At 42.9% G+C, this 27,068-nt stretch overlaps 1 protein-coding gene across 1 annotated transcript in view; it reads right to left on the reverse strand.

The window, feature by feature from the left end:
• Positions 1 to 17,859: 17,859 nt before the first annotated feature.
• The window catches only part of LOC123745004 (XK-related protein 6), a 46,500-nt gene continuing 37,291 nt past the window's right edge, over positions 17,860 to 27,068 (reverse strand). Inside the window, exons 6-8 of the mRNA XM_045725255.2 lie at positions 25,487 to 25,635; positions 24,947 to 25,186; positions 17,860 to 22,375 (exon numbers count right to left, since the gene is read on the reverse strand). Coding sequence (XP_045581211.2) covers positions 22,088 to 22,375; positions 24,947 to 25,186; positions 25,487 to 25,635 — 677 coding nt within the window. The 3' untranslated portion in view covers positions 17,860 to 22,087. The remainder of the gene's footprint in view (positions 22,376 to 24,946; positions 25,187 to 25,486; positions 25,636 to 27,068) is intronic.

Genomic DNA, 27,068 nt, shown 5'->3' on the forward strand with positions numbered 1-27,068 from the left:
GGCCACAGGTATTAACAACAGTATTGCCCCATAGTTTATGCCTGCAGTTAAAATCAATATAAAGTATTACTGGTGCAGATAGAAGAACATTAAGGAATTTAAAATAATTTGGGATTTATGGTGGGAGATAATGTGAACAATTAGTAATGTTTTATTTTTAGTATTGTATTGTTCTGCTTATTTATTAATATTCAAGCTGCAGTGGAATGAATATTGCACATAAAAGTCAGGGAAAGGAAGAAGGGCAACATTGGGATCAATGATTGCTTCAGGGAAGTTCATCAGAGCAGGTCAGGAATGAGAACATGAATCCAGGTCTAGTGTAGCAGCAACCAAGGGACCACAAGTGAGGTTCCTTCAGATTTAAACGAAGGGGGCAAGATGTATAGAAGAGCAAGACTCCTGAAGCTGGTCAGCCAATATATGAATCATAGAGAGTGAAGGTGCAATGGTCATGACATATTGCCAGAGCTCTACCTGTTGCAACACAGAAGCCCTGCCTTGTAAAAATTCCGAAGCCTCACTATTACATGCATTGCCATTCATACTTATAAAGAAAAAGGAACAAATGTTTTGTGCTACATTTTGGTAGAAAAGAAACCTAACAAGCAATGTAAACTAATCTCAAGCTTATGGCCAAATGAGAGGCTTCAAAAGCTGTGTGTCAGCTTTACCTATAAAAAGAGCATTCAAGACTCCCATCCATGACAAGGCTGTGTTCAGCGGGAAAGTTAATGTAGTGAAAAAAGTTAGAGTTATTGCTGTAAAGAAAGTTACTCATCCATTCATTATCATTCACTTTATGTAATTGTTTACTAGTACCATAGATAAACAAGCACTACTATACTCCAGCAGTCATCCACAGCAGCAACCCAACACTTCATAAGATCAAATGTGCAGTGCTTCACCTAGATTCCCGCAGCACAAATATATTCACTCCGTAAAACGGCTTCCATACAGCCTTGTCTCTTACCGTATCATGTGTGATGTTCTCACTTAATTCTTATGTAACACCCACATTAGAGTTAATGTGGCAACTACTTAAGTTATCCTCAATTAATCCCACATTCCAAGAAATTCTATTGCAATCACTTACAGGTGCGCACTTATCCAACATGACCCCTCCACAAATCTATTTGCTACTAATGACATCTGTAATTACATTAATACATATTGCCACAGGGTTTCCAGAAATCACTTAGGGCAGTCAAAATTAACAAGCAAGCTTCTCATCAGACCAAGTGATCATCATCCTGCCAAATAAGGAAGCAAACTGGTTCCAGAACAAGGTTAGGTGGACACAGGTATAACACATTCGAAAACACAGCTTAGTCAGTGAGTTCCATCTCTCACACCAGACACTACAAGCCTTGCTACAGAGTAGACAGCCATTCCCGTCTTAATTTCAGCTCCCTGCTCCCACCTGTGCTTGAGCACTCCAATCTCTCCCTCTTAGCTCTACACTCCTGGCTTCACTCAAGCTTTCAGCTTACAGTTCCAGGCTTCACACTAGCTCTCTGCTTCTGGCTACCTTCAGCATTATGTCCTACCTGTTTCTTCCAGCAGCACATAACAAGTATCCTTGTTTCAATCTTTCATGACACCATCCTATCATTTTTTAACATCTAGCTGCTGGAACCAAACTATATTAAACATCAAAAAGCAAAAGGAGAGACATTTGCATATTTTCAATCTAGGGGAGACTGTCCCTTGGTCCGGAGATTTTGTGAAAAGTAATTTCACCGGTAAGCATAGTTCTTCTGCCAGTTCCTTTATAACTATGGATGAGATCCCATCCACATCTGGGGCTTTTGAGTCTTAGTTTGTCACGGTTCTTCCTCATTATGTTGCATGTTATGAGTATATCTCTACAGTCACTTTCTTCACCCCCACCTTCAAACATTTGTGTGGGTGATGAGATGTCCTCTAACCCTTCTATTCTGAACACTCATGTAAAATATTAATTCAGAGTGTTTGCTGCCCTTTTATCATCCATTATAACATGGTTAGTCTCACCCTTCAGGTAAGCCTGTTGTCTCGGACCGTCTCTTTTTGGCTGGTTGGGTGCATTATTGTTCGATTGACCTTACCTACTCACCAAAATAGTTCTTCCAGCTTTATATGCCTGGTTGTATCTATGATTCTCCCTTCTTTACTCGTTATCCACAGTCTGGTGCCTTGAAATCCGTCGGCCTTGTTTTCATACTTCGGCCCTTTTTGGAGCTTTTACTGTTACAGTAGTTTCATTTGTGCTGCATTCCACTTAGGAGTTTTATTCATATTGTTCCTGCTTCAATTAGGTTTTACCTACTCTGGGTGCTGATCATCCCCCTTTTGGTCTCTCTCTCTTGCCCTTTCCAATGGTGTCGGGTTTTCAAGGGGTGCCTATACAACTATATAGGGATTACCAGTATAGCATTCCCCAGTACCTGGGCATACCTGCAGGGAATGCTCACCCTGCAGACACTGGAAAACCCGTGCAGGTTCAGTGGTACTATTGATACCGCAAAGATTAATTTCTGGGTGAAATTAAAACCTGACACCCTTTCCCAGGGTGTTGGGTTGGGACCCCCCCAAATGAGGTGGGTCACACTAGATGCTGCTAGTTTCATGAATTTTTTATAGTTTGTTTATATTGTTGGGAAAATTCTTTTGGCTGTTTTGAGGCTGCAGTCTTGTTTCTAACCAAGCAGTGGTCTCTTTTGGTTCTCTAACTTTGTGTGCCTTTTCTTACTGGTAGCAAACATAAATGAATTTACATTAAATTTTTCATGTGTGCCACTGCTCCCTGCATCTCTGCAGGGGCCCAAGTTCTGGCTCATGGTCCCCAGAAAGCCAAATAGCACTCTGCAAATGATGGCACCTTGTAGTCTGGCACTGTATCAGATATAGTAACTTCAGGGAGCCACCAGGGCTCACCCAGAAATTGGCATTTCATTCCATTCAATGCTGGTTTTCTGGGGGGTGCCCCTTTGGCTCCCCGGAGCTAACCGGGCTAATATAAATGTATTAGAACTTGGCATCAGTCAATGTGTGTGGAGTTCTAGGCCTACTGGGGACCACCAGCCAGAACCTGGCCCCTTCAGAAAGACATAAGGAGCAATGGCCTATAGAAACCCCGTATGGTTGGAAACATTCTATGTCTGCTATCAACCGGGTCAGGCACCCAGAAAGGTAAGCACCCCAAAACAAACCCCCTATTCTGGTTAAAATATTGCTACTAAAAGCCAAATTAGTAGACAGAACTCCTCAAATGTTCACAACATGGTTAATTTTTAGCGAAGTTGCTGTCTACTCACAGGCTCAAGATGATCGCATGTTTGCAGCTCTTCTTGCTTTCTTTGCAAATATGTCATGGTTAAATATTTAGCCACATGAGTATTGGCAGTCTAATAGGGTAATAGAGCCTTGGCAGTATTGTGTTTGGTTAATGTTCCTAGGCTGTGCCAGGCTTGTGTTGTGTTAGGCCAAGTAACTCGACTCTTTGGGGTTATTGAATGCTCCTTCCCCTCTTTCCCTGGCAAGTCCTGTTTTTGTTGTGCTCTGTGATAAGATAGCTCTGGGAATAACCAAGAGAGGAGCTCTCACAGAATTCCAGTGTTGAATGTAATGAAATGTCTTTCTGGTGGGTCCCCTTAGTGGCTCCCTATTCTCACCCTTCCCTATTTAGGGGCTTTTGGTATTGTCTTTAGGTGGTAAAGTTTGAAGTTGCTTGCTGGTTGGACCCTGCTGGTGCTTCCATCTGGTGGTGGAAAGGTGTAGCTGTCTAATGATTATGTACGTGATAAACAGGATTGGCAATGTTTCTCCATGCAGTTGCTTGTTTTGGGGCTTTACCACTCTGGGGGTATCCCTGTTGGCCTGGGTTCATCTAGTATTCCCAGGCTCACTTTGTCACTCATGAGTGAATTAGATTCTGCTTTCTTGTCAGGTAGGCACTTATGACTCTCTGGGGCCTGGTGGCATGATAGGCTTGGAGCTACAGTACCTAGACAGTTAGTTTATAAAGTGACCTGCCAGAAAGATGTCTCAATACATTCAACTCTGGCTTTTTTACATGGAAGGGTGGAGAGCTTTAGGATGAAAATGAAGTGGGATCACTAGCCATCTCTGTGTACATGACCAGTGCTGATACCTGGTGCCCAGGCACTCACCCACACATGGTAATCAGATGTAGCAGAGCAATACTTAATGTTATCTTTAATTTCAAGTATTGCTTAAAGAAAATGTTTGAGTGCATCTTCATTCATGGCTGGATTGAGAACTCTACAGTTTCTACCTTAATCCAGGCATGGCCTTGCAGGAGCAACTAGAAAGGATTCCCAATATGTCAGAGAGGAGGAGGCCACTCTGATCCAAAATAGAGATGACTGTGTTCCAAGAAGAGCAGGATATAGTTCACAGGAGTGACAGTGGCTTGCTCAGAACAAATCATTACAGCTATACAGTACTCAATATATTTTTTTTTGTTTAGGTACATTTTCCTGACATCTTAGTATGGTAGTATGAGCTTTATTTTATTTTATCTAAATGCAAGACTGTTTTGATTAAATAAAACTACAACAAAAGATGATTGAACTGAGCAGCATTTAATTAAAGGAAAGTTAGATACATAAATTATCCCAAAGTGCCACACACCTGTCAAAAGGTACTGGTGTCAATGACAAAATATGCAACATAATAGAATGTTTAATTGCAGGTACAGTACTGTATTTGTTAATGGTTATTTCCGTGGAGCCTCTGGGAGCCCCAGAGGCTCCCTGAAGCTGTCCCACTGATACAGTGCTATCCTATTTGGGGTCATCAGTCAGAGTTCTTGTTGCCTACTGGGGTCCATAGCCAGAACCTGCCCCCCTCCCCCTCAGAGAGGTGCAGGGAGCAATGGCCTATAAACACTTTACATTTAAAGAATGTCAAACTTGCCATCGACCAGTGATAGCACCCAGAAAGGTAGGCAAACCAAAACAGACCACTGTCTTGTTAAAAATTGCAATCTACGTCCTCAAAAGAGCAAAAGAATTCCCCAAAAGAATTTCCAAAAAGAAAATAAACAAGCAACACTTTGTATAACTATCCCCCTTGTTAGCCCCACCCCCTTTGTTAGCCCTTCCCCTTGTGAATGGGGAAGGGGAAGCCGGCAACCCACCAATTTAGTTTTTGACTGATGTGCTGGCAGTTGGACGTCACCTCAGGCTGCGGTTTCTTTTCTGTGATTTTTGCCTTTAACGGGTGTTCCTACACCTGTGTGTGTGTGCTCTGGCCTGGAGTCTTGGGTACCGGAGCTGCATGCATCTAGGGACACATTTCCTAGGCACTCCATGAGTACTGTCCCTTACGTGGTCAGGGTTTTCTTCCCGGGGGCATTAGGGAATCATTCCTCATTAGAAGGCTTCCTTGCTTGTGGTTGCCCTTGCCCTTGAGGTGTGTCGGGGGTCTTGGGCTTTCCGCCTTGCCCCTGATAGGGAAGCGTTTCTTTGCTGGTGGGACACACTACGGCTAATACAGCCTGCATAAGCTATCACGCAGCAGCTGATGCTTCTCTCCGGCTGTTAGTTTACTAGTTGTGGGATTTTGGAGGGTTTTGTGTGTCTAATTCCAGTGTTTTTGCCTGTTGCTGCAGTGGAGGTCTGCTTAGCTCCACATTAGGCTTGGCCTAGAGTGTGGTGGTAGTCCTCTATTGCCCATGAGGTCTCATGGCTGCTACTTGCAGTTAGTTTAGCTGCTTGCGACAAGGTTTACCAACTTAGCTGCCTCCAGTGCCTAGGCTTCCCATAGGGCTTATTCACTCTACAGGCCCTGGAAAACCCATGGGCTCGGTCATACCCCGGATACTTTTTCCGAGCCCACTCTCGCCTTGTGCAAATTGAAGGTTGTTCATCGCTCCTGCCTCAGGGTGTCGATTATCCATACTGCCTTCGCCATACTGCCTGTTGGGTCGCAGACACCAATGACCTGGAGTCTTGCGGCACTCGTTCCCTGCTTGTGCTCCAGTTTACTCATCCCTTATCTGATGATCTCAGGGATCAAGCAGCAGCTTTGTTGCATGATTGGTTTCTTTATTGTAATGGGGCCAGGTTGGTTGCCCTGATGGAGTCCCCAGAGCTGCCCCACTTGGGGTTTAGGGACTCTGATTTGGGGACATTGGTCGCTTCGACCTTGGTTCCGTCCGCGCCTCCTCTTCCTTCCCAGGTAGCATGATTCGCCCTGCTCCTTCCCCCCCCCCCCCCTGCTTCCTGCTCCCAAACGTCTGAGGGGTTTCGAAGTCGGGGGTGGAGTTTAGCTTGGGATGAGGTTTGGGTGGGCATCAGAAGGGGTTGCCCCTTCTGATGCGGGCACAGAGGTGGTTGAGCCCCTCTTTCCTGCTGAGGCTTCTGAGTCAACCCAGCAGACTCCCTTCTTTGAAGCCTTTCCCCTGGACTCTGCCTTTCCTTTTGGAGTGGTGGGCATGAATGAGGGCTCTGCCCCTGTTGCCTTTGTTGCGGGTTCCTGGGGCTCGGGGGGAGTCCGCATGGAACTCTTGGGGTTCCGTTTGATCCTGCTTGCACCCTTGTGCCCTCTGTGCAGATGCTTCTTCTGCAGGTGAAGAGGTTCTTGTACCTTCCTTCTCATTATGAATTTGAGTTGGGTGCCCCCCATCCTCCTTGGGTTCGTTTCCGGGTGCCTTTGAGTTCTGCGGATTCATCTTTCCAGAGCTTTTCTTCCTTTCGGATTTCCCCTGCAGAGGTTTGGGAGGCTCTTGATGCTTACTTTGTACGGGACCCTATTTATATACCTCAGTGATGGATCTGGCTTTATTTGAGTTCGGCTCTTCTTCCTCATATTGGGTGCGTTATGAGTTCCGGAGTCTTCCTGGCTGGCAGACTGTTTCTTCTTCTCTCTTGGAGCGTGGCGCAGCTTTTGTCGTACCCGCATGCTTGAGTGAACATAAGAACATAAGAATGAAGGTAACTGGAGAAGGCCTATTGGCCCATATGAGGCAGCTCCTATATATAACCACCCAATCCCACTTGTATACATGTCCAACACACGTTTGACACAATCGAGGGACCCCACCTCCACCACGTTACGCGGTAATTGGTTCCACAAATCAACAACCCTGTTACCGAACCAGTACTTACCCAAGGCGTCTCTAAATCTAAACTTATCCAATTTATACCCATTGTTTCGTGTTCTGTCTTGTTTTGATACTTTTAATACCCTATTAATATCCCCTTTGTTATGTCCCTTCATCCACTTGCAAACCTCTTATCATGTCACCCCTAACTCTTTGCCTTTCCAGTGAATGCAATTTAAGCTTTTTTAATCTCTCTTCATGACAGGTTTCTAATTTTGGAAATTAACTTTGTCATCCTACGCTGGACACGTTCAAGTGAATTTATATCCATTCTGTAGTACGGCGACCAAAACTGTACTGCATAGTCTAAATGGGGCCTAACCAGAGCAAGATATAGCTGAAGAACAACACCAGGTGTCTTGTTACTAACGCTTCGATTAATAAATCCCAGTGTCCTATTTGCCTTATTACGAACATTCATGCATTGATTCTTTGGTTTTAAATTCTTACTAATCATAACTCCCAGATCCCTTTCGCAATCCGACTTCGCAATCTCAACACCATCTAGCTTGTATCTTGTAACTCTATCATCATTACCTAATCTCAAAACTTTACATTTATCAGCATTAAACTGCATCTGCCAATCTTTTGACCATTTCAAAACCCTATTTAGATCGACTTGAAATGACAGTGAATCTTCTTCTGTGTTTATTTCCCTACCAATTTTTTGTAGCATCAGCAAATTTGCAAATGTTGCTACTCAAACCTGAATCTGAATCATTTATATATATTATAAACAACATACGGTCTCAGGGCAAAGTCATGAGGCACTCCACTTACAACATTTCCCAGTCTGACTTAACCCCCATTTATACTAACTCTGTTTTTTTTGGTACAGCCATGCCCTAATCCAACTTAATATAGAACCCCAATACCATGGGCCTCTATGTTTTTAATCAGTCTTTCATGTGGCACTGTATCAAAAGCTTTGCTAAAGGTCAAGGTACACAACATCACAATCCTTACCACTATCAACTGCCTCAACTATGCTGGAATAAAAAGATAGCAATTTGTTCAACATGAATGGTCTATTTGTAAAACCATGTTGAGATCATTTATTAATTTATGTTTTCCAGATGCAGACGAATTGTATTTGCAATTATCGATTCAAGGTAACTTTCCCACAATAGACGTTAGGCTAATTGGTCGATAGTTTGACGCAAATAATCTATCTCCTTTCTTAAAAACTGGTACCACATTAGCAGCCTTCATAACTCTGGCACTCTGCCTGAATCTATTGATTTATTAAATATGGTAGACAGTGGCTCGCAAAGCTCCTTTTTGCATTCTTTAAGCACCCTAGCAAACACTTCATCCGACCCTGGGGATTTGTTTGGTTGAGTTTTACTTTTTGTTTAATTACATCCTCCCTGGTAACTGCTAAACTAGTCAACCTGTCCTCGTCCCACCCACAATAGACTTGTTCAACTGAAGGCATATTATTAAGTTTCCTCTTTAGTAAATACAGAGATAAAATATTTATTATAAATACGTCATTATCCGTTATCTGACCTGTCTCAGTTTTTAATGGATCTATCCTTTTCTAATCTTTTATTCGATGTAACTGAAAAAACCTTTTAGGATTTGTCTTTGCTTGCCCTGCTATGCGAACTTCTAGTTTCTTTTTGCCCCCTTATCTCTTTTTTAACATTTCTAACCAGTTGTACGAATTCTTGTTTTAAACTAACTTCCCCATTCTTAATTCCTTTTGTACTATGCTCTTTTTCTAACTATAAGGTTCTTCAGATCCTTTGTTATCCATTTTGGGTCATTAGTATTCAATCTATTCAATTTGTATGGTATACTATGTTCTTGTGCTTTACTTAGAATATTTTTAAATATGTTATATTTTGAATCCACATTGAAATCCCTTTTTACGTCACCTATCGCTGGGTTCACGTCTCGCTCCATGACGGGCCCACCCCCCATTCCCAAGACTTTCCAATCTATTTGATCCAAAAAATTTCTTAGGCTATTAAAATCAGCGTTTCGAAAATCTGGCACTTTAACAGAATTTTCCCGTACAGATCTATTCCCTTCTATGCTAAATCTGATTTCTTTGTGATCACTGTTCACTAGCTCACTCCCTATTTTGATATCATTAACTTGTGTTTCCCTGATTTAGATTTCCCACTAAATCTAAAATATTTTCCCGTGTTGGTTCCTTAATGCATTGCGTAAGAAAGCAATCGTCAATTAAATCTAGAAAATCTTCTGCTTCATTATTCCCTGTTCTGTTAAACCAATTTATTCCACTAAAATTAGTCACCCATGACAAATACTGCTAGACCTAGATGCTCTAGATATTTCATCCCATAGGTGCTTTGCTTCCAACCTGTCTAAGTTTGGTGGCCTGTATATAACTCCTATTATAAGATTATTTGCTTTTTCGTTTAATTCTATCCAAATAGTTTCTGTGTGTGGCTCAGTTTTGATTCCCTCTTTGAGACAACATGTCAAATTTTTCCTAACATATATGGCTACTCCCCCCTCCTCGTCTAATATATCTGTGTGGAATAGTTTAAAACCATTTATTTGGTTCTAGTAGTTCTCTATTTTCTACATTCATCCACATTTTGGTAAGTGCAATAATATCTATTTTTTCTGTGCAGACAAGAGCATTTAAATTGTTTATTTTGTTTCTTAGACTTCTATTGTTAGTATAATATACACTAAGTGTATTGTTATTTTGAGGCCCTTCTCTTTTCCTGATCATTTTGCCAATTTGTTTCCCCCACAAATACGTACTTTTATTACCTCCTTTCTCCATATCGATTCCCATACCACTATCTACTAACAGTTTAAACTCAAACCCAAACAAACACCTCCAACCACTGGTTCCAATGAATTCGCAACAACATCAACCCCAGCCCTCGATAGATGCACCCCATCCCGAGCATATATTTCATCTCTTCCATAGAAGTGCCCCCAGTTGTCTATGAAAGATATTGCATTTGATTTGCAATATTTTTCAAGGCGGCAATTAACACCAAGTGCCCTCGACAACCATTCATTTCCAACTCCCTTTCTTGGAAGAATGCCACACGTGATCGGGATTCCTCCCTTGCTCCTAACTAATTCTATGGCTGTTTTAAACCTCTGAATCAGTTCCTCACTCCTAACTCATCCAACATCATTTCCACCTGCACTAACACAAATAATGGGTTTGTTCCCATTCCCAGCCATAATATCATTCATGTTGTTTATAATATCGCCAATTCCAGCTCCCGGATAGCAAACCCTTAACCTGTTTCCCCCCTATCTCTGGCACAAAAAGTCCTATCTAAATTCATCACCTGGGAATCTCCTACAACAAACATTCACTTAGGTACTGCCTTTACTTTCCGAGCATTTTCTGAGCACAACGAACCTGCACTTTGTTGCTCTTCGTTGATTTCCCTTTCGAACGAACTGCAGGCTCACCACAGCACTCGTCCTCCAACATGGCAAATGAATTAGAAGTGCTTAGGATATCCGTAGGTGGCTTTGTCAAGGTCTTCTTGAGACCCCTGTCCTTTATGACTTTCCAAGTGGAGGTCTTTTTAATACTCGTCTCCTCCTTTGTTACTTCCTGATGTTTCAGCTGCGTACCTCCTCCCGTAAAGAGTCCAACTCTGTCTTCAGAGCTCCAACTAGACTCATCAGTTCCTTTACTACACCTTCCATATTGCTATGATAATATTACTACAATCAGAGCTCTAGCTAACACACCCTCTCACTCAAGGTGTGGCAGGAGGTTACCATGGTGTTGGAGGTGTTCTTGGGAAGCTCGCTTGAGTTTCACAATGAGTGCTTCTTTGTCCTTGCATTTCCTCATGATGCTAGTCTGGTGCAGCTGCACGCTCTGGTTCTCACTCTTTCGGCTGCTTTGGTGGCCGATGACTTTCGGACTCGTGGTCATTTGGCCTCTGTCTTGTGTTTCTTTAGTCTTCCGGAGCTGCCTACGGATTGGCTTTCAGAGGATGTAGGAGCGCAAGAGGGGGCGGCCCCCTTGGCTAGGGTTTTGGTTTCAGCTGCTTCAGCATCATCTGCCTTGCTGAAGCTGTTTGTTTTGATACTCCGGGAGGCGGTTTCCCTGTTTTTCACCCCTCATCTCGTGTGTCGACAGGCTGTGCTGGCTCTTTTGTTGGATTCAGCTTGGTCCCAGGCTCTTAAAGTATTTTTTGCCTTTTCATCCTTTGTTGTTCCCGGAGGACTGTTTTTCTCAGTTTTTGTTGGCAGCTTCGGCTAGTTGCCGACCAATTACCGGACTTGTTGGTTCTCCGGGGTGGGGGGTCATTCTTGCCTGCACTTCCAGGAAAAGTCATGCCAGGGCTCAGTAAATGTTTGGTTGAGATAGGCCTCTGGTGCTAGTTTTTGAGTCGGTGGGCTCCACGATGCCTTCTTCGTTTGGTTGGCATGGTGTTCGCTCTGCACTGGCGGCTGCCAGTGTGTAATGCTCCTTGGGGGCGGTCCCCCTGGTCCATTTGTAGTCTTGTGCTCCTGCTTGCTGTCCTCACGAATTTTGCTGGACGCCATTTCCTTTTCCTTTTGTTTCGTTTTTCTCCCCCCCCCCCCTCGTCTCCTTTCTCGTTGTCATTTCTCTGCTGACCTTGTGCCTGTTTTGATCATTCTTTTGCCCTTCTTTGTTTTGAGCCCGGTTGTTTGAGGAGGCATACTCTTGCACCCATAGAACTGTAGTACCCAACGTCTCGAGCGAGGGGAACTTTTATTGTCAATCCCCCTTTTGTCACTGAAACCGATCTCGACGGACTGACGATTCTTAAAGTGGCGTTTGTGGGGCATATACTCACGATGCACCCCTAGGGAGCCTCGGCTTGATCGGCGATAGCTTCTTGTGGGTGTCCTGCCTCTTAATTGTGGCTCCATGGTGGGTGTGGGGGCACATTCGTGAATGAACGTGTTTCTTTTCGTATCTATGTTGATAAATGTCCCTCTTGTACCCTCTCAGGCTCGAGGGGTGGGCGACCAAGCCCCAGAGTCAGACTGTATTGGAAGGCCGGGCTCTGTAGCCCCCGCTGCGTTGGGGCCCCGACCTTGCTCCTCCTTTGACCCTCCTGACTACTCCCCTCGGCTCTCCCTCCTTCCTCTGTGGTTGGGTCGAGCCCCATGCCCCCCAGTGGTAACCACCTCGTCCCCTGGCATGGCTCAGTCTCTAGTTGTGACTACTGTGCCTTTTAACCCCTCTTTCTCTGGGGGTTCTCAACGCTGTCCTCAACACGGCCGCACTCGCTCGATTCCTTCCCGTGCTGATGCGTATCAGGCCTTGTTTGGTCCTGCTTTGTGTGCCAAATACTTTGATCTCCTCCCTCTTGATTCTGCGCCTCCTTACGACTTCTCCCTTCATAGGCACCTTGTTGATTAAGTAGATGCCTCTGTTACTTTCCATCCCACCCATCTTGGTGCACGTGTCGTTGCTGCTGCTCCTCAGGATGCAGCCTCCTGCTTGCCGCCTTGTCCTGCCTTGGCGAGACCCCTTTTTCGCGTCTCCAAGAACGCTCGGTTGAATGCCATTGTTGACACTATTCTCCTCCCACACCCGTGTTGCCTACCGGTGTTCGGAATCTCCCAGGACTGCCACGAGGATATTTGTCATATCCTCGATGCCCAGGGCTATTCTGTCCTCCAAGTAGACTTGTTTACTCGTCCCCCTCATGGTCGTCGCTGTCATCCCCTTCGGGTTGTGAAGATTACCTTTGATGGTAGGACCCTTCCGCCGTCTGTCATTGTTGCTGGTGCCAGGTGCTCCATCCAAAAGTACATTCCCTCTCCTCGACTCTGTAATAAGTGCTGGAGGTTTGGGCATGGTGCCCTCTGCTGCTCTGGAACTGTCTCTCTCTGTCCTTTGTGTGGGGGTGAAGGTCACTCTAATTCGGAGTGCACTTCTTCCCAGGCTTGCTGCCTCAATTGCGGTGAGGCCCACCCTACCTTCTCCTGTGTGTGTATACATTACAAGCTTGAGGCAGCCGTCCTCAATTTGAAGCACCGGGAGCGTTTATCTTTTCCTGAGGCGAGGCGCCAGGTTCGCCGGCTCCCGCCTTATGCTAACGTCTCTTATGCTCACATGTTGCGCTCTTCCTCTCCTTGTCCTTCCCACCTTCCTCAGACTCGAAACCGTTTCCAGGTCTTGGACCCTCATACCCCCACAGCTCCCTCCTCTGTTCCATTGGGTTTCTGTCCCGAAGGGTCCCCCTCCTGGTCCTCTGTCTGGGATTCCCCTTCTTCCTGCCCGGTCTGTCATGTCTCCTATGTCTTCTTCCTCGTCTCCCTCCGATCCTTCTCCTCCGTCTATTGGCTCTCCACGCCGCCTGTCGGTATGGCTGATGTCCATCGCTCTCCCAACAGCCGTCGTGTATGCTCTCGTTCAGCTTCTCCTGTTGAGACACTGGAATCCATTGCCCAGTATGTAGTTGCTGGGACACCTGTCTCTTTGAGTCAGAAGCGTAAGCCTGGCTCCTCTCCTTTCTCCTCCCCAGCGAGTAAAAGGGCTTCGCTTTCTTCCTCGCCCCCTACTTCCAACTCTCTTGCTCCATCCCGTCCCGTTTCGGTGGTTACGCCCCCCTATTCCTGCTATGGAGGTCTCTTGGCCCCCGTTTGCAGATGGGGGGTGCAGATGCACCATAGCGTGCGAGATGCTGCCGCCAGGGGAAGCTGTCCGCTCTTGTGACTTTTACCCAGTTATCCATTCCTCCATCCTTACTCGTTGGTAGGCTTGATGGTCGTCTGTTACTGGTAAAAAACTACGTATTCTTAAAAGTTGTGTGTCCTCGTGACTGTCCTCATACCACCGTAACTGGTGATGGGAAATGACTCTGGCGAGGTCGAGTATTGGCCATACTCGCTTAACTCATGGTCACTTGATGAAGCGCTGCCCTGCTCCCTATTGTCCTAATTGCATTGTCCCTCTTACGGTCGTACATATCCTTGTTGAATGTCCTGACTTCCGGGACGAGCGTGTGTCTTGTTTTCCAACCGTCCCCCGCGGTTGCTTGTCTCTCGATAGTATTCTTGTGACTCGGATACTTTTGATATCGTTCGCCTTATGCGTTTCTGTTCTTGTATTGGCATCCTTGGTGATATTAGCGCCCTCTGATTATCCGCACATTTGATGGTGCTACATAGCCTTCCCGGTTTGGTGCCTTCTTTTGATAATTACTTACTTACTTGGAGTGTCGGGTCTGGGAGGGCAGGCCTCTTCTCCGTTCATCTGTCGGGTCATCTCAGTGTATTCACTTAGTTGTGCTTGCAGAGATTGAGCTCTGCTCTTTCGGCCTGCTTCTCAACTGTCAATCAACTGTTACTAACCACTAATTTTTTTCATTGTGGGTTCACTTGGATGTGGTCAAAATGACCTTGCCTCTCAGGTAGGTCTCCTGTCTGTTTCCAGCTGAAATGGGACTGTGTGGATATCCGGTACATTCTGAACTTGTCTCGTCTGACCCGGTTGATTTCTTGTCCCTCCTTTCGGAAGATCATATTGTCCTAGGTTCGGCTCGTTCTCGATCTGGGCGAGTGAATGATTTCCCTAGATCTCAAGGATGCAAATTGCCACGTCCCTATCCATCCGGGGTTCACAGATTGGTTAAGTTTTGTGGTGGAGCAATAGGGTTACCATTTTCGTTGTCTCCCATTCGGGTTGAATCTGGCACCTCGCATTTTTACGCGCTTGATTCGTGTCATGAAGGGCCCGTCTTATCTGCTAGGTCTTCGGGTCTTGGTCTACCTCGACGACTGGTTGGTGTGAGCTCCCAGCCAGTCTGCTAGCCAAGGATCTGGTTCTTTCCCAACTCGCCGGAAGGGGTTCCTGATGAACTGGCGAAAGTCCCAGTTGGTTTCCTCCCAGGTTCACAGTTGGCTGGTCTTTGTGTGGGATTCTTGGACGGTGTCCCTTTCTCTCCCTCCCGCAGCCTCCGGCTGCAGTCCCACCATTAGCTGTTTTTTTAATGGACCCAGGTCACTTGGAAGTTGCCCGAGCAGCTGTGCAGAAGCCTGAACTTTGTTCTGTTTTTTCTACTGGGCAGTGTTTGGCCTTGGACGCTGTTCTGGTATCTTTGGAGCAGCTTTTTTCACCGCTCTCGTGATCGATTGGTTCGACCCCCCCCCCCCCAGTGTCCTTGTGCTGGTTGCTACTTAAACCAATGTCCTCTTCAGGTTTTTTCGGGGTTCGGTGCCATGGCGTCTTCCTCCTCCTCGCTTGATGTGGTCACGGACGCCTCGTCTATCGGTTGGGGCTTTGTGACCGGTGCTCACCAGTCCAGCCAGGGGCATTGGCAGCTGTCCATATGTTTGGCTCACAGCACGGTGCGGGAGTTTACAGCAGTTGTGGCTGGCACTGCAGAGGATTCGGCTTCCTCAGGGCTTGGTGATCCGGCTCCATTTGGACTGCTCCAACTGGGGGGAGGAGTGGGTCGCTTCAGTCCATGGCTCTTTGGAGCTGGTTGCTTCGGTAGCTCTTTTGCTGAATTCTCAAGGTTTAGCTCTCTGCACCTTTCACATTCAGGGAGTGTCCAACATCCTGGAAGACAGCCTGTTGCTTTTCATTCCTCTTTCCACAGAGTGGACGGTTGATGCCGCTTCCTTCTTTTGGCCTTGCCAGACATACTGGCACCCGGAGGTGGACCTCTTCGCATCAATATGATCTCGGCGTCTCTCATTGTATGTGGCGCCATTCCCCAACTGTGAGGCTCTTGTTGTGGATATTTTACAGCAGGACTGGTTGAGGTGGGAGTTCCTGTACCTCTTTTCCCCAAGTCCAGCTGTTGCTCCGGGTTTAGGCTTAGCTGGAATCTTATCGGAGAGAGTTCTTCTCTTGGCCCCATGGTGGCTGGCCCAGCCTTGGTTTCACACGCTGCTTGCTTGGTGTCCTAACTCGGATGTTTTTCTGCAGTTTCAGTGAGGTACCTCGCTGGTACTCCTCTGAATTACACGTTTGGTATTTCTGATGCATGTATAACACCATTTGTATGGTGATCAGTTGACTTCTTTGATGGTGTTCCACCTGCGGTCTTCGTCTCAGTGACAGTATGAAGTCTTTTGACAGTCTTTCCGCCATTTTCTTTCTTTTCGCCAGTACAGTATTAGACAGGGTTGTTTTGTCTTTTCTCTCTTGGCTTTTTCTGGATCGGCATCTCATGTCAAATACTGTCGCTTCTTATCATGCGTCGTTGGGGGAGCCACTAGTTGCTTCCTTTCTTGGTGTATGTCACTTCCGCTCAGTTTTGCAAGCTTTCTTGTTCATTTTTTACCTTCAGCCTGCTTATACACAACCTGAGCCTTCTTGGTCTTTGAACCGGGTTCTTTCCTTTCTTTTCTCTCCTCAATTTGTGGTAGCCCCTTCGGTTCGTGATTATTTTAGGAAGGCGTTGTTTTTGTTGGTGTTGGCCTCTGGGGGTTGGGTTGGATGGCTTCATGCTCTCCTCCGATGCCAGGAGTTCTGTTCGCTTGGTTCCGGTGATTTTGTTCCTTTGGAGCCGGCTCCTTTTCTGGGGAAGAATGAGACTGCAGGTTTCCAGAGGGGTCCATTGGTGGTGGATGCTTGGTTGGTTCGGTCAGGGGTGCATCACGTGCTGTGTCCGATATCAGCTGCAAGCCACCAGTTCTGTGTGTCGGTGGACGTGCTCTGGGTTGATACAGTTTCCCTGTTCCAGGGTTCGTGTTTCTCAGGTTGTCCTCAGTGTCATTAAGCCTAGCCAACCTGCAGTCCTACCCTCACGTCCATGATGTTAGAAAGTATGCTGCTCTTTCGGCTGTCTTTGGCAATAAGTCTTGGGATGATATTCAGGCGCTGGAGTTTTGGGAGGTTGAACAGAGTCCTGGCTGCCAGATATCTCGTGAATGTCCCAGTTTCCACTGTGGCCTTGTGTGGCTTTGGGGCGCTTTTTGCGGTTGTTTGGCTCTTCCTCTCGTTGAGACTTGCACTGTTGCTGCCATCATGGTAAGTCCGTTTTCTTCTCTATGGGTAGTTAGGCTTCAGGGAGCCGACAGGGCTTCCCACACAAAAACCAGAATTGAATGTAATGAAATGCCAGTTTGTGGGTGAGCTTCAGAGGCTCCTTGACATCCCTTTCATCTAGTTGGCAGCTTTCATCATTCAAGAACTGTATTGGTGGGTTGCTTGCTCCTTCTCCCCTTGCGGGTGGGGGTGGCAATAACGAGCGGGGGGGCCTAGTTAGATGAAGCTTGTTTTTCTTTCAAAGAGAGTTCTTTTGTTTTTTTAAGGACGTAGATCTCAATTTTCAACCTGACAATGGTCCTGTTTTCGTTTGCCTACCTTTCTGGGTGCCTTTCCTGGTTGATGGCAAGGATGACATACTTTAAATGTAAAGTTTTCTTAAGCCATTGCTCCCTGTGCCTCTTAAAGAGAATTATTACTATAATTGCATAATGAGAAAAGGTGTTAGGTACAGTATTAGTCATGCAAGATTATTAGTATAATTTTATATGGACTCTAGATAATGTAGTGTTTAATTTATGTTGAATTTTTGTTTAAATATTTTAAAATTTATTGAAAATATAATTAGTAGTAATGTTGTCAAGAGTACAGCTTTTATTAAGCCAGTAGTAAGCATTTATTTAAAGTTTAAGGAAGCAGCTGAGTTAAAAACAAAATCTTAACATAGTACTTCCCTATTTTTGTACATGTATAATTTTATTAGCCCTAGGCTTCCACTTTTTATAGATATATGAACAAAGTATATACATACAGTAGTGTATCATCAAATATGTATGTTTATTGAATTAATAAATGAAATTTTAATACTTTTATTGTTCTTTAATTTACCTATTAAATACATGACAAACAATCTGAACAAAAATCACATCATTCTAGGAGGAGACTTCAATATTGACCTATGTCAACAAAATAGCCCCCAAGTCAACTATTTCCTATAAAACATGAACTCCTGTATGCTAATCCCCCACAAGCACCAAGCCCACCCGAATTACTCAAACATCTGCTACTACCTTGGATCACTTATAGATTAACATAACAGCTCCCCTCGCATCTGGTATAATCACTGACAGAACATCTGACCACTATCCTACCTTCCTCATAGCAAACATGGACATAACACCACCAGAAAACAAGAAACTTACCTTCAGGCTACACAATGAAGAGGCAATAGGCAACCCTAACAAATGCACTTCCAGTATTAACTGGGAATCTGAATTTTATAATACACAGGATATAAATTCATTAGCCAACATCTTCCTTTCCAAAACTCTAAGCCTCTACAACACTCATTGTCACCCCCTCCTCACCAAGCAAGTAACTGACAAAAGAATAAACAATTCGTGGCTCACAAGTGGCATATTCAATACAATCAACAAAAAACATGAATATGAAAAAACTTGGGATTGGCCTAGTTACAAAGGAAGTAGTTAAGAGGTAATCAATGCTTACCAGTATAATAAGAAAAACAAAACTTTGCTTTAATGAGAGTAGATTCAAAGAAGCAAAAGGCAACATGAAAAGCACATGGAGAGGGTCCGTCTAATTACCAAAAGCTACCACAAGCTACACAAGCTTCACAAGCTTTACAAAGCTTCCTGGCAATACGTTAGTAATGAATAAATATGATATGTTAGGTTAGGCTGACCTAACCTGACTTGACCTAACCTAATCTAACTTAACCAAACCTAACCTAACCTAACCTAACCTAACCGACGCTTGGATCGTCGACTTGATTTGGCGTCACCAGCTTTTTTTTTCGTCTAATTTCTTTATAAAAAGATACTTTTTCAGATTAAAATTGTTTTTCCGTGTTGTACATTCATCACCAACATTATAATGAGTAAATATATCACATTTATTCATTACTAACGAATTGCCAGGAAGCTTTATGAAGCTTGTGTAGCTTGTGGTAGCTTGTGGTAATTAGACGGACCGCATGGAGAGCCATCTCTAACATCCTAGGAACTAAACAACACTCACATAACCAGATAAAACTCTCAAAGGATGGGTTATACACCTGCAACTGATTTAGAAATGTCAACTGAATTTAATAGCTTATTTTCTAAGTGCTAACCTTGCTAGAAAAATCCCACAGACTCGGACACATTTAACACATCTTCGGGCAGCTATCCAAACACTTCTCCTTTCACCAGTCAGCTCAACAGATGTGTCCATCATTCACTCACTAAAAACCAAAGCTGGGAACATTAGTGAAACATCATCCATAGTTACAAGAGTGCCTCCCATGCCCTTGCACCTCCATAGGGAGCCGGTCGGCCGAGCGGACAGCACGCGGGACTTGTGATCCTGTGGTCCTGGGTTCGATCCCAGGCGCCGGCGAGAAACAATGGGCAGAGTTTCTTTCACCCTATGCCCCTGTTACCAAGCAGTAAAATAGGTACCTGGGTGTTAGTCAGCTGTCACGGGCTGCTTCCTGGGGTGGAGGCCTGGTCGATGACCGGGCCGCGGGGACACTAAAAGCCCCGAAATCATCTCAAGATAACCTCAAGATAGCTCTGCTATTCAATAAATATCTAGAGTGTCATACCTTCTCTGATATTCTTAAAAAGCACGAGTAACACCAGTTCATAAACGAGGCAATCCGGCAGACATAAAAAATTACAGACCAATAGTAAACCTACCCATATAAAAAATATTTGAAAAAAAAGTATTTACAAACAGCTCAACTCCTACCTCGTAAAATTCGACATACTCACCCCCTGTCAGTTTGACTTCTGCTCTCAAAAGAGTACCAACAATGCAATTATTAGTCTGTTAGATATAATCTACTCAGCCCTTGACAAAAATTAGTTTCCGATTGGACTCTTCATTGACCTGAGAAAGGCCTTTGATACTATTAACCACAACTACCGCTTACTTAAACTCCTCCATTACGGAATCCGAGGCCTTGCATTGAACTATATCCGATCCTATCTTAGTGATAGACACCAATATGTAGCCATCAATTATATAATCTCCCCCACTCCATAATTAACCCATTAACTGTAGAGGTGCCACAGGGCAGCATCCTAGGACCCCTCCTATTTCTTATATACATCAATGATCTGCCTAATGTCTTTAACATTCTTAAACCTATATTATTTGCTGATGATACTACCCTCATCTACTCAGACCCCAACTGCCACATATTAAATAATGTTGTAGATAATGCATTCAAAAAGTCTAGTTATGGATGTCAACCAGCAAACTCACACTAAACATAGAAAAGACCTACTACATCTTATTTGAAAGCAAATCAACAAATGCAATTTAGCTTCAGATACACAATGTTAGCATCAGCAATAAAAAGATGGAAAATTCCTTGGCCTATACGTACACAAGAGACTCAACTTCAGCACTCACATACAACACATAACTAAGAAAGTCTCTAAAACAGTTCGAATACTCTCTAGAATCAGATATTATGTGCCTAGCTCTGCTTTCCTCTCACTATACAATGCACTAATCTGTCCCTATCTTACTTTTTTTTTTATCTGTGCATGGGGTTCAACCACTGCAAACTACCTGAAGTCCATCATCACCCAGCAAAAATCTGCTATCAGAACAATAACAAACTCTTTCTGACAACTTTCAGCCCCCCCCCCCTCCCAGTTTTAAATCCCTAAGCATGCTAAAACATAAGCTCACACCACACATTCTCTTGAACCATCTATATTTACAAAACCCTGTTCTTAAATGTAAATCCTGCTCTTAAACTCTTCCTGGACAGATGCAATAGGGGGCCCCATAATCACCACACCAGAAATAAATATCTCTTTGATATACCTAGAGTCAAACTAAATCTGTGTAAACACTATGCAAATAAAGGGACCTGGTTTATGGAACTCATTCCCTAAGAATTGAAAAGCTGTCCAACTTTTATCTTATTCAAAAGCAAAAACCAAAAATTACCTAATTTCATCTTCATTGTTTCCTACCTAGTGCTTTAAACTCGCACTGTATGTAGTGCTACCCAATCCCCCAGTATCTATGTACCTAAGCCAAACAATTTTACCATTGTGATCATTAGTGTCATCTTATATGTGCTATCAATATGCTTTAATGTGCCTACTAATCTTTGTCAAATCATCAATCAAGCTATCAGAGCTATCAATGTGTTTTAAATATACCTACAAATCTTTATCAAATTTTCTTACAATGTACCTATTAACATTTTATAAATTTTACTAGAATTTACCTACTTAATATTACTTGTTAGATTAAGGACCTGTCCAAAATGCTGTGCATACTAGTGGCTTTACAAGATTTAAACACATTATACTATATACTCTCACATACCCAATGTACCATCTTGTATATAAATAAATAAATAAATGACTTGTCTATTCTGAATTTAGCTGTACATCACTTACCAGGGCCCTCTGGGCTGATGGGAGGGGGGGGAGGGGTTGCTAGGACCCACCCAAACTTACAAGTCAGGCTCCTGTTTTATTAAGTGTCTTCTCCTAGGTTGTATTCATCCCATCTTTATTAAGCATACTTCCCAGAGTTCTTTCGGTTCCTCTTACTTCAGTCCTCTGTTGCTTTCCTTGTCCAGTTCTCAGTGTAAACTTTACACCTGTTTGTCTTATAGCATTTCCACTTAGTAGGCTTGATTTATTTATTTTTGTCTCTGTGTGCCTCATTTCTTTTACGTCTGGTCTTGTACCTTGTGCCTGTCTCAGTTCTGTTTTAAGGAGTATTTATTTTGTCATGTTGAGCTCATTTTATTGACTGTATTTATCATTTGTTTATTTTAACTTCACAATTGTACTGCAGTTACCATAATTATTTCTTATAAATAAATTTATTTTGTTTCAGTTTCCATGGCTTTCACATCACACCCAGAAATACTTTTCTTAATTTATACGTGTAGTAAGAATTCAAAGGTAAATGGGTTTCTCTTTGTAAGAACACATCCACAAAAATTTGCCCTAATTGAACCTAAATAGTAAGAATGTTACAAATCTCATTTTTTATTTTAGATCTCAAAAAAAACTTGCATTTCTTATATTTCAGTTTTAAGATCTTAGTACTGTCCTCATTTCTTCCTCATTATCCTTGCCATTAATGTCTTGAGATCTTTTAGACAGACAACAGAACGTTAAGATCATCATTAGAAGTCCAAAGCAGAATGCACCATAATGAACAAATATGAGATATTCACGATGTGTTGTGAAGACCTCTTTGTCAGCTTCAGGGAGGCTAAATGTGGCAATCTGTTGAGCAAAGAACCATAGCACCAACATGATGGAGTTTTCCATGAACACTAATACAGCGTATATTGTGTAGGGAAACCATGGGGCCACCTGTAAAATTAAAAAAAAAATACATATTCAAGTCATATATTCTGTCATAAAGATTTCAAATAGTGTAACCTCGCTCGGGTAGACTATTTCGGACCTAGTACCAGTAACATTTCCCAGAGAAATCCTGCTATTCAAGCATTTCTCCATTTCTAGCTATTTAGTATCACCAAGTTCATCAGAATGAACTGATATTCATGCTTTCATTTCTTGAATATTTTTCCTAACTTATTGCAACCAGTTATCTCACTTGACCTGTTTCACTTAGCAGGAAATAGACACAGAAGATTTCCAAGGCAGGTTATTGATAGTAGTGAATTTGATAAAGATTTATGAAGGAACACTTCTTGTATATGACAGAAGCATTTCACAACAGCAGGAAGAAATTACCTGCTTGATTGACAAGGTGAGACAGGAGGTATAAATTAAATAACAGAACTAGAGAAAGAAACAAGATATGGAAATTGAAGAAGCCCTCAAGGAGTATTGCATCAGCCCATTTTTTTTTTTTTGCAGGGATATTCCTGTGCGGGCCCTAAGCCTCTGGCTGGCCCACTAAGTGTTGCTTGTTTCTGTTTTACTTGGGCGGAGTATGAGTATTTATTACTCGTATGGTCGCTTCAGTAAGATTTTGCCATATGTGTTTAACAACTTCTTGGGATGATATATTCAACTAAGATTCTGTTGAATTTAAGTTGAAATCTTAATGGGTTTGTAACTGTGCACTGTGTTAGATAATGTTCCAGTGGTCTGCCAGGCATTTCTCCACAGTGTTCACATTTCCTCTCATCTTCCGGAACCTGTAACCCTATTTCCCATGCACATGGGTATCCAAGCCTGATGCGATGTAAGTGTACTTCTGTTGCTCTACTGCTCCCTTTCATCAAACTAAGGGGTTCGTAGTTGGTTGAATTTTTGTATCAATCCGCAGATCCTGATGTTGCAACTGCTGTGTTGTGGTCACTGTACATCGTTTGCATTGCTCTGTTTCTAATTACTTTCTTAATCTGTGATAGACTCTGTGGTATGTAAATGTCTACATTTCTTCTCTTAGTTGCAAGTTTTGCAGCTTCGTCTGCAATGTCATTTCCTATTATTCCCACATGACTTGGCACCCAGTTGATAAGTATCTGACATCAGCCCATATTACTACATATTATTTAATTCTTCTTTACAGTGGAACCTTGGTTCTCATACGTTCCTGTTCTCGTATTTTTCGGTACTTGTACTCAATTTCTCTGAAAAGTTTGAGTCGGTACATCGGTGCTCTGAGTCTGTTCATTCACGTCCACCGTGAGCGCAGCGCTTCAGTTTACCAGTCTCCTGCCTAGTGATGATCGCCCTTGACTTCTTTGTGAAGAATTTAATTGTTTTTGTGCATTTCTGGTTTCTGAACATAAAAGTTCTTATTATATATCATGCCATGGGTTCCAAGAAAGTCAGTGGTAATGTTCAACCTAAGAAAATAGTTGTGAGGATGACGATAGGGGAAAAACGAGAGATCATTCATAGTGAGACAATGTGATGTCTCACTATACAGACAAGTGTTAAAACATAGGGAAAAACAAGTGTCTATAGACAGATTCTTAGTAAGACAAGCAAGCAGTGAACCACAACCAGGTCCTAGTGGTATGGCTGCAAACGTATGAGAGAGAGTACCCCCAGAAATGTCATCACTGCTGTTATAATGGAAGGGGACGCCCCTTCCAAACACTAACACCTCTCTTCCTCTCCCCCCCCCCCCTTCCTCACAATCTTCCAAATGCCAACAAGAGTCCTCAATAAAGATAAGGTAAGGTACCTAAGAGTATTATTCTGTATAAAATGTATTTTTTAGTTAATATATTTGAGTGTGGAATGGATTAATTCAATTTACATTATTTCTTATGGGCAAATTCGTTTCGGTTTTCATACCGTCTCTGGAATGGATTAACCATGAAAACTGAGGTAACCCCTGTATATATAAATTTAAACAGAGGACGAATCCTCGTAAGAATTTAATTTAATATATTTAAGTGTTATTTATGGTTGAAAATCTATTTAATGTAAGATGTGGAAATAATTTCCCACAACAACAACATGAGATTAAGTCTTCACACTTAAAACCCCCTTTACGAACATCTAAATCTATGGGAATTTTTCTGATAAAGTATGAATTGCACACATTTTCTTAAAACCGAATAAAGTCTATAGGAGTCACATACCTTTTCTCAAATCACAATATAGTCTACTGGATTTGCACACCTCAAATAACAATAAAGTCTATGGGATCTACACGCCATGCCCAGGATGGCTCGTATACCCATTACGTCGCACTTTACTCTACTAATAAAGGTATGCTATTACCTATTTGGGTCAGTTCACCAAAACAAATTGGTACAGTGCACCATGTATTCCAAACTACGGAGCATTTGTGTCCTAATAGTATTTTCCAGCTCTCCAAGGGATCCTGCTCACCTTGATTTACCCGAACGAGATTACATTGTGTTAAGTATATATTATGTTTATTAACATTATGCACTAGAGCCAATTAAGTTACTTCCTGTAATTGCATACAATCAGTTATTTTCTTACCTTTACTCTAGCTTTCATATTGAACTCTAAATAAGCAAAGATAAAGATAAAACCACTGAAGAGATAAATAAATATCCTCTTAATCCTGTTCTTCTTGACTGCCATTGTTTGAAAGAGAGCGACCAGCACAACATGGATGCCGATAACCACAAAGATCCACCACTTATAAGCACCAGCAAAGAGCGCCATGGCCTCAAACCTCGCCACAAGGAATGACGCCCACCACACAGTTGCCACTATCTGCAACACAAAAAAATCCTTGCAGTGCTGATGTTGATAGTTTATCAGGCAGGGTTGATAATCATTAATAATATGCTTATAATAGTGCATTAGAAGTATATTATTAATGAATTAATAATTAGTAGTATTAAAATCATGTATGCACATACTGATATTATTGGAAGCCTAATTAGTTTAGCTTAAGTTACTGCCTCATGACGTTCTTGCCTAATGTATCAATAATTCTGGATGAACAACATCTTAATTCTTAAAGTACAATATTCGCACAGACATAAGTGATATTAAAAGTTTTAGCCAAACCTGAATACAGCAGGGTAGCTTAAATTGCTGGTTGTCTTCCATGTCACCATTGATGATTTGTTGGGTTGTAACGTTCTTCTGGTAGGTTGAGATAATTTTCATGGCTAGTGTTAGAAGTGAGAAGGAAAGTTGGGCCACCTCTATTGTTTCTGTGGAAGCAGAGGCTGTCTAAGGACAAGGTATACAGCTTTGTAAATACTGCACACTTTATGCTAAGAATAATGTCACTAATACTAAACTAATATACAGTATTTGTTTTCAGACATAGATGATAAATAATGGTAATTGTTTATGATTCATTAATAAAAATGAACTACAGTATCTTTTTTTGTTAATCTCAGAGAATGGGAGGAAAGCAGAGTTTTCTTTTCATAGAATTTGTAATAATTTTACTGGGAGTCAAGATTGCTAGGTCCTGTAGCAGCCACATTAGATTTTTTTTTTTGCAGAGATATTCCTGCGCAGGCCCTAAGCCTCTGGCTGGCCCACTAAGTGTTGCTTGTTTCTGTTTTACTTGAGCGGAGTATGAGTATTTATGACTCGTAAGGTCGCTTCAGTAAGATTTTGCCATGTGTTTAACAACTTCTTCTGCTCTGTTGAATCTAAGTTGAAATCTTAATGGGTTTGTAACTGTGCACTGTGTTAGATCATGTTCCAGTGGTCTGTCGGGCATTTCTCCACAGTGCTGACATTTCCTCTCATCTTCCGGAACCTGTAACCCTATTTCCCATGCACATGGGTATCCAAGCCTGATGTGATATAAGTGTACTTCTGTTGTTCTACTGCTCCCTTTCATCAAACTTAAGTGGTTCGTAGTTGGTTGAATTCTTGTACCAACCCGCAGATCCTGATGTTGCAACTGCTGTGTTGTGGTCACTGTACATCTTTTGCATTGCTCTGTTTCTAATTACTTTCTTAATCTGTGATAGACTCTGTGGTATGTAAATGTCTACATTTCTTCTCTTAGTTGCAAGTTTTACAGCTTCGTCTGCAATGTCATTTCCTATTATTCCCACATGACTTGGCACCCAGTTGATAAGTACCCAACAGCCTTGTCGTTTGAGTGTTTGCATTAATGATATGACATTTGTGACCAGATGGATGTTATCACATATGTGTTCTTGTTGCAAGGTTTCAATGGCGGTTTTCGAATCTGTATGCATGATAAAGTGTTGTCGGTGTTCAACAAGAGCATGTTCCATAGCCTTTTGAATTGCTTTTGTGTTAGCTGGGATAATGATTGGAATAGCTTTGTTTGCAGGAGCTGCAATGGCTTCCTGCAGATTGGTCTCGTGTATGTTCAAATCCTCAGGTGGCGTGTATGTTGCATACCATTTTTCAAGTTCCTCTTGGTATATATTCCAATTGGCCTTTTTTAAATTCTACCTAGGTTGTGCAGGTGGTGTAGGAAGTCGTTCTATGTTTAGTGTTGTGACAGTAGCATAGTGGTCACTGGTGATCACCGGGTCTACTTCCCACTTCGCCTGATGCTTGAGTGCTGTTGAAATTTATGTAAGATCAAGGGAACCTCCTAGAATGTGAGCGGGTTCCCCAGTGTTGAGAAGTGCAATTTCAGGTACTT

This window comes from Procambarus clarkii, chromosome 10, assembly GCF_040958095.1.
Source record: "Procambarus clarkii isolate CNS0578487 chromosome 10, FALCON_Pclarkii_2.0, whole genome shotgun sequence".
In the NCBI taxonomy this organism is placed as follows: Eukaryota; Metazoa; Arthropoda; class Malacostraca; order Decapoda; family Cambaridae; genus Procambarus; species Procambarus clarkii.